Genomic DNA, 8,408 nt, shown 5'->3' on the forward strand with positions numbered 1-8,408 from the left:
ACAGACAAGAGTAACTCACCATGACATATGCTACGCTGTCGAAGAAGGCGGCTACAGTCAGGCTGAGAATCATCTTCTGTGGCGTGGAAATTTAAGAGAAAGACATGAAGAAGGAATTTCAAATGCAACACCCTGAGTGAAAATGCCCGAGTGCATTTATGTTCGCGTACGGAGGAGGACAAATTATAGCCGGAATGATCCCTAATGTAGCCGACAGCTCGGCGTAGCCGCGCTTCTGCTCATTTATCATATAGAAATCCCATACCTTTAAAAGAATCGCATTTGCCGACTTCTCTGTCCATTTCCTTTTACCACTTTCAATTTCTAAGGTATAAGTGCAGAAGTTCCCTATGAATGAATTTTCTGCTGGGACTGCAGCCTGACCTCTGCCTCTGACTGTAAATGTGCCTGCATGCATGAATTGTCCAAATTCCCTTAACCTTGCAGGAAGGGGTTGTCCATCTTGAGCAGTCTTTGGGCGAGAAACGGGGCACACACTGAACAAGTTCCCAGTCCATCACAGGGCCTTGACCCACACACAGTTAAGGGCATTGTAGAAAGGCCGATTACCACCTGACAGTCTATGTATTGTTATTTTGGAGGAAGCCAGAGTACGCAGAGAGACCCTGCAACCTCCATGCAGAGCCCAGACGCATTAAAACACACAACCTGTCTGTGAGGCAACAGTGCTCCCCCACGTTTAAATACAGAATCTGCAAAAAGGAGATGGTTGGATGGACAGAAGGAAGGATTAATCAGAAATGGTTGGATGATTAGAAATGGTTTGACAGATACGTGGTTGGACGGACGGACGGACAGACTGTTTATGATACCACAGGATATGCTTCATACTTGTCCAGGAAGTCTGCTGAATGCCATCTCCGTGACAACGCTGGAAAATTATCACAGCAGACACAGATCTCCCGTTTCCTCTCTGAAATTGTTCATTTTATGTAAAACAAATCAATAATCCGCAGACTACAGGAACCATGGTACGCACCACTCATATTTTCCTGCAGCGGCGGTAATAATCTGTGGCTGCACACAGCGAGAAAAACACACGCGTGCACACGCACACACGCGCGCGTACACACACACACACACACAGAGCCCTTTATCAATTCATGTCTTGCAGTGACCCTGCCAAGGCTACGGAAAGGGGGTGGAGAGGAGGGAGGGGAAGACACAATAAGCGCGCAGAAGGGCCTTGAGAGCACTAAAGACTACTGACTGACAGATAACCTTTTCAGAGAGGATGCAAGTAAGGAGAAGGTTTATGTTGTATAAGAAGAGGAGGAGGAATGAGATGAGGGGGAGGGGAAGCGTAGGGGGACGCGAGGTCGCTCTCGGCAATCTGGTCCGGAGGTAATGGGTTTCCGTCGGAGAGCTTCACGCTAAACTGTCATTTACTTCAGATTACAAGGATAGCGTGCCGCGCTGCTGAACCAGACGGACCTGCTGGACCGGGTTCAGAAAACACAAAATCATCCTGAAGCTGCACGCTCACAGCAACGCCGCAAACAAACTCTTTATGAAAGCTAAATCCCTTCGATATAAAGAAGAGGGAATCAGAAGCTGGAGAGTGAAAAGGTGGGGGAAGAAATCCATAAATATTACGTTTATTTAAACAGCTTCGCTTGAAGAGAGGGGAAGGGGGTGGGGGGGAAAAGAGAAAAAGCTCGGGACTGCAGTCGCTATCACAGAATGACCGTGAGTCAATTAACACCCCCCCCGATTCATTAATCTGTGCATTTTAATTGGGTTCAATTACACCAAGATTTACCATGGCTAATTGAACAGATTTCCAGTGGAAATGGAGCAAACAGAAAAAAAAAAAAAGAACCGTCGGAGAGGCAGCGCGCAGTGTAGTGCAAATTTACCTGAGCCAGGGAGTGATAGCGTCGGAGCAGCCAGATTACAAACAGCATGAAAACACTGAGGAGAGGAAGAAAAGGAAGCGATAATGAGATTCACACACTGCAGCATTAAACTTCTATTTAATTTAATAATAACTTTTAAAGTAAGGGTTTTTATAAATACTTTCGCTCTGGACTGGGACTTCCAGAGCGAAAGTTAAAATGAATCTTATATTTTCAACTTAATCAAGAAAACAGACAGGAGGACCCTCCATGAGCATTTTATGCATTATTAAGTTAATACCACAGCTGACGGCGCTAGGTGTGGCGCATACACAGCACCAGGAATCAATCAACCATGTTAAGATTTAAAAAGAGCTAAACGCTTTATGAATATAGAATTTATGACATGATTAGTATAAAGGTTAAAACTTGGTTGTAAAGGTTAATGTCATGATTAACTGCTCCATCCGGGCCGGCACACCTCAGATCTATAACGCAAATCTCATCCGAGCTCATCGGATGGTATCCGGTTCTCTAGGTTATTTTGGTGCAAATGCACAACTGGTTAAGTGTAGGAATGTTTCCAGATGTTTAGGCTTTAAGCCTTAAAGAACACTTTTTTTTTAAATTGTTCTTTTTGTTAAGACGCTTTTTTTCCCCCCCAAAAAAACTTTATTTACCTTGTTACTTTTTATTGCTTGTTTGTTGCAGTGCAGCCTGAAGTTGTAATAAATTGGCCGCAATACGAATCGTTTGCAGCTGATGTCACTGAAACTTGCGAGCTACGGTATGCTCCCTTTAAGAATGACATCAATTACTGCCGAGATGACACACAATTTATTTACAACGGCCAAGACAGGTGCTGCCACGTCCTTAATGAGCAACGACAATTATCACCCAACCACTTATAACTGTTAACTCCTCTTTGTTATTTATTTTCTTAATTGTCCCTTTTATTGGGACCCATGGTTAACATGGCCTGTAAATAAATGAATGTTTTATTGCAACGGCATAATCTCGCACCGACAATTTCAGAATATTCCAACAATAATTTGAGTGGCAAGAAAATCATGTTAAGAAATATTTTTTTTAAATCTTAATATTTTTGCACAGCCCAATTTCAGAGTCTCAATCACAGATCTAACATATCTGTTTACTACACATGCTAAATATGAGGCCCTTTATGTTTTCTTTAGGAAGGAAAACTCTACAGCTCAATTAAGAAACACAGCACAAAAGGTAAGAACATTTTGTTGGCCTGATTATTGCTTTGCAGTAGCAATGCTTCTCGTTAAAAATAATGTACCGTTTAAAAGCCCATTTGTTTCCCTTGAAACAGTAAAAAAAAAAAAAAAAAAAAGCAATTCTGGTTCGAGAAGCAAAATCCAGTTTCACCCATGAAAGCATCACAACTTCAACTTTTGCTGACTTTCTTTGACGCTTGTTAATTGGATCAGACAGATAAAGTTGGACAAACACTTTATTTATTTAGCAAACAGGAGGTGTTGTATTGCTTTGGAAAACAGCACACAACCACAATATCCTGGCACCTTCGCTCTTTACGATGGTCACCAGATTGGCATCCCTTTTTGTCAACCAGCATTTAAGATGCGTTAATCTGACACAAAAAGTTAAACTCAGAGATCCTGACTCCATCCCGGCAGTGGGGTTGAAAGCAAGACTGCAGTCCGTCGTCTCAACTCCCAAATTCTGGACGTGGTCTCTGATACTCCCTTCTTCTGGAAGGAAAGCACTGTGACTTCTAGAGAGAAAGATCTCAGTCGCTAAGAGCTGGGATGTGAGATTACAGTGGCTGAGGAAAGTCACCTGAACATCTCTCTGCATTGTGATTCCCTCGAATTAGGGCTGGGACATAAATCGGTTTTATCGATTAATCTAATTTTTTTTTTTTTTAAATGTTTGGAAAATCAGGATTTTATTTGACCGATTCTCGGGTTTCAATCGTTCAGAGTGATATCAGCACACCGAGGGCGGCCATCTTGTTTGACAGGCATGCTTACAGCTTCTGTTTATTTGGACTTTGAATTCAAGCCAACTCTACCACAAAATATGAGGGTCAGGCTAAGATGTGCTTTTAACAAAATTAAAAAGTCATAATGTTTCTGGAATATATTAAAGTGTTAATATTACAAGAGTAAAGTCTTAATATTAGGAGGATGAAACAGTAATCGTATGAGAACTTTAACACGAAACACGAAAAATAAAAAACTTAATCCAAGCTTTTTTTGTTAGTTTTTTTTACTGAAACAACTTTTTTTCTCATAATTTTAAGATGTTCTTCTGGCAAAATTGCATCTTTATGCTGGTAATAATATAACTATATTCTCATAATTAAAAAAAAAAAATCTCATACTCTGGCCGTAATATTCTACCGTACAAATCATGATTTAATGGGATGATCGAGCCACTTTTTGAAAATATTCCCATTTGTAATTTCTTCTTTAGAGAATAATAAAAAAAAAAAAAAAGATTAAAATCAAAAATCGGACCTGGTATAAAACAATTGAAGATTTTATTTTGAAGTCATTTTGTCCAACCCTACGTCGAATGCTTAAGTTTCCAGTAAGATGCCTCCCTACAACATCCCAACGCCTCCATCGAGACCTACTCAGTATCGGCAAATAGAATTTGACAAGTTGTTAGTGGATGGAACCCCTTCTGCTGATTAACCATTTACAAATGTTGAACCATTTAAAAAGGAAATAAACAGGCTTTCTAAATTGGGAAAACACAAATCCCCGTTACTTTTCCTGCTCTGCTAATTTGATAGAATAAAAGACAGGGAAATATTCACCATCCGACTAAGGAGAAGGTTCCTGTGGCTCGTTTTACTGATAAAATCACCGCCTGTGAAATAGAAACAATTGATTAGTCCACGGCTCACGACATATTAAAGTGGTTGGCACACTTAAACGTGTGTTTTGCAATTTGTTTCAGGTAAAGCCCTCTGGAAACATATTCGGAAGTGCGGAGAAAATGCTGCGCTATCATCATAATAATCACGAGCTCAGACGGCAACAGGACGACAAGACTGCCATTTGTTCCAGCTTACCTGTGTGTATGTGTTTGTGTGTGTCTGTGTGCACGTGTATGCAAACACACCAGAGACTGGGGAGGGATTGCAAAATTAGATTTGCACTCAGAGTACTCCAGCTCGCTAAACATAAACAGCTGCAATGTACTGACACCTGAGACGTGTACTCAAAGGTGTTCGCGGATGTCACATCCACACGAATCCGACCTATTTTGCCAGGCAGCAAACAAAGAGGGGGTGGGGGGGGATGCGGGAAGCGGGATGCTGGTTAGTGACAGCTGAGAGACACACGACGTACAGACGCAGGCAGATGTGATAATGAGCAGAGCTAGGGACCAGACGCTCTGCGTGTTTGCTAAGCTCAGAGGATAGTGGCGCGCCGAAATGAAAGGAAAAGCACCGAGGAATGAAGAGAATGAGAAGGCTGCTACTCAGTCCGGCGGGCTTCAGGGAAAATGAAAAGGCCAGCAGACGTCTCGCATGCAAAGCAGAGAAGGGCATGCCCACGCGCTCAGATCTGGAACGTCGCTGCTATCGTGTTACACGCGGTTTTCAGCAGTGTGTGAGGAAAGCCGCATCATCAACAAGCAAACAAAAAGGAAAAAACATCCTTCGATCACTTTGATAATCTATATAAAGGCCTGGGGGCGGGGGGAAGCATCACTGCAACATGTTGCTGTTTTTACAAAACATCTATCTGTTGAATAATTGAAAGACCTTCCATATTTAGAGATGCTCCGATTCGATATTAATGTCGGTATCGATCCCAATATTGGAAGAAATTTCAGAACAGTGCCAGATCCATAAGTGTAGATCTATTCCGTCTAATTCTATGCTTTGCACTGAGTGAACAAATTAAAGCTTTGTTCTTTTTACATGTTTGGCCAAGCTTATGAAGCTACCGGTGTATTTAAGTGTGCTGTGCTGGTGCAGAGTTATCAAATAAATTTGTAATTCAGTACATTTATGTACGTGTTTAAAAAAAAAAAAAAAGAGATGTTTAAAGTCAATTCAGCACCGTTTTTCTGTATTGGATTGGTATCAGCTGATACTAAACCTCAGATATCTGTATCAGTATCGGAAGTTGATTGGTGCATCCCCAGTAAGCATGGAGGGTTTGCTGGTACCAGGAGTTACCAGGTTACATTTTTAAAACTAGCTAAAAAAAAAAAAAAAAAAGGCTGCTTAACAAAACTCAAATGAATTATTTTGAAGTCAGTTTACTAACTGACTTCAACTTAGTGATGCTGGGATACTGGGGCGTCTGTGTGCCCCACATGTACTATAACCATCCCGCCTCATGATGGTAATGCGATACATCTACGAGGCATTTGCTGTTTACTGTCTCTGATGGCCTTTACTGTCAGTTTGTGTTGTGTGTACATTTTTAATACACCAACTTCAAGAAAGTCTAATATTTGCATAAGAGTTGCAGCACTGTCTTTCTATCAAACTGAACCAAAATCATTTATAATGGCTGTTTAACATTTTTCTTTCGGCATATCTATGCACAGTACAGGATTATTTAATTCAAATAGCAGCTAGGCAGCAGCCATGACAGAGGAACTCTTAATTCTGATGTAAGACATCTCTTATGGTGCTGCTCAGAGGTTTACATACGCTTGCACGTTTAAAACAAGAACTGGGATCGCAAGTTTATATGTATTGTGAATTTTCTCTGATCCAAGCAATGCTGAACTACTAATATTTACATACAACCCCAAATATATATTCGGGTAAACATTTCTTGGAAAGTTACAGAGACGCTAGATACTATTTGTAAACTTCAACAAGCTTATGTAATAGATCTGGCTGGATATTTAGAGTGCTCCTTCATCATTCCTCCGAACCCTTGTGCAACGGTATTCCTGGAAGCAAGAACGGAGATTGTCAGCTTGCTGGTCCCACCACCATGCTTGATCTTAAGGCCTCTCTCAATTTAATTCCTCTAAATCTACGCCATGTACTTGTGGCCAAAAAGCTCAATAATTGTCTCTTGTAATCAATACAGTTTTATCTGGGAGACGTTTGGCTTGTCCATGCAGGTAGCTGAAAAATTTCAGTCATGCTTAAGGCTTTTTTCTAGCTAAGTGCCTTCAGAGTCCATGTTGATGTAACAGCTGCTTTACTGAAGACAGCAGCACTTTAGCAACTTTCCAGTTCATGATAGGCTTTAGTAGTTCTTAGGTTGTTCCTGAACATCTTAAGTGATTTTCTTGTCTGTCTGTTTGGGTCGGCTAGTTAAAACCTGGAGAAGTTGATGATTCGAGAAAAAAAAACATTAATCTGTCAAACCCATCAAAACTGGATTTGGAATGCTTCCTGAAAGTCCTGCTTAAAGCCACAACCCCAGTCTTTTTGAAAATATTTAGAAAATGCTGGAATGTCACGTCGGAACCAGGAAACCAACCCATTTAAATGACTGCTACCATATCTGATCGTTAAAGTTCAAATATCCATCCAGAATTATGCCAAAATCAAATGCCCAAATTAATGGTGATGACTGTGACGTACAAATTTCACACAGCTAATGCGATATATTTAAACTCTCAATTGTGTGAAATACAGAACTAAACTTCTGTGTCATCGTGTTTCTTGGACATGGATAAAATCATTCAATTCCTGCTGCAAATGAGCTGTTAGTTATTTGTAAACAATGGATTCGATACAAAGCTATGACGCTAACAGCTCCAGTTACAGTATTAGTTTGTTTTGCACCCCATGTTTGCTGGGTGTTTTTACAGATCGATGTCTTTTTCAGGGCTAATAACGCTGTATACCTGAAAACTGGCGCTGATTCAGTGGGATTCCTGTCAGCAACGGTGAAATGATGCTAATTATTCAGGATGGCTGGCAGCTCACTGCTATTATTAGCATGAGAAAACATGCAGCAGTCAAGCTCCGTTTATCAATTGGCCAACTGATAATCACTGACCCCAAAAAAAACATCATTGATAAATAATACTCGTGTTAATAATGACAACAATTGTCTACTACAAACTGACAAGCAACGTGATTATGTGGCTAATTAGCTCCAAAGCTAAAGCTGCTGCTACTCTAACAGTGGCTACTTACACATCGATTGTCCTTTGAGGAGGAGTTAAAAAACACGCAGCGTGACTCGTTAGTTAAACTCCGAGAGTCCATTTTTAAGACAACACTTCTTTAAAATAAATACTTCTGCTCAGCTTGTTATGGTTTGGTTGTAGCTTCCCTTTTACTTCCTGTTACTACCGTGCGCGCTAAGGGACAGAAAGGGAAACTCTCCCAGTATTTGCATGATGAAACCCTGTGTGACATGAGGGAATTTTTTTTCTGTAAGTTCAAACATGCTTTAAATATTTTTGGGTTATTTTGAAATTCCACTCAGAGGAAGACATTTTATATATTCACCATTTAAGTTTAGAAACTTAAGTCGTTAAATAAAATTGTCCTAAGAATCCTGACCTAAAGAATTTGTAACCCTTGAGCTTTTCCAAAAGTAATTATGTTAC

At 40.5% G+C, this 8,408-nt stretch overlaps 1 protein-coding gene across 8 annotated transcripts in view; it reads right to left on the reverse strand.

Annotated features, from left to right (window-relative positions):
* The window catches only part of LOC106962244 (cyclic AMP receptor-like protein A), an 84,223-nt gene extending 76,058 nt beyond the window's left edge, over positions 1-8,165 (reverse strand). Inside the window, exons 1-4 of one of the 8 annotated variants that reach the window (XM_015056572.1) lie at positions 7,990-8,165; positions 4,675-4,727; positions 1,881-1,935; positions 20-76 (exon numbers count right to left, since the gene is read on the reverse strand). In XM_015056572.1, coding sequence (XP_014912058.1) covers positions 20-76; positions 1,881-1,935; positions 4,675-4,727; positions 7,990-8,061 — 237 coding nt within the window. In that variant the 5' untranslated portion in view covers positions 8,062-8,165. Of the gene's footprint in view, positions 1-19; positions 77-1,880; positions 1,936-2,539; positions 2,681-4,674; positions 4,728-7,989 lie in introns of those variants that run through there. The other 7 variants (XM_015056534.1, XM_015056566.1, XM_015056557.1 and 4 more) reach the window with 7 other exon arrangements.
* Between the last annotated feature and the right edge of the window lie 243 nt (positions 8,166-8,408).

This window comes from Poecilia latipinna, unplaced genomic scaffold, assembly GCF_001443285.1.
Source record: "Poecilia latipinna isolate Pla-1442-1.1 unplaced genomic scaffold, P_latipinna-1.0 Scaffold60, whole genome shotgun sequence".
Lineage (NCBI taxonomy): Eukaryota > Metazoa > Chordata > Actinopteri > Cyprinodontiformes > Poeciliidae > Poecilia > Poecilia latipinna.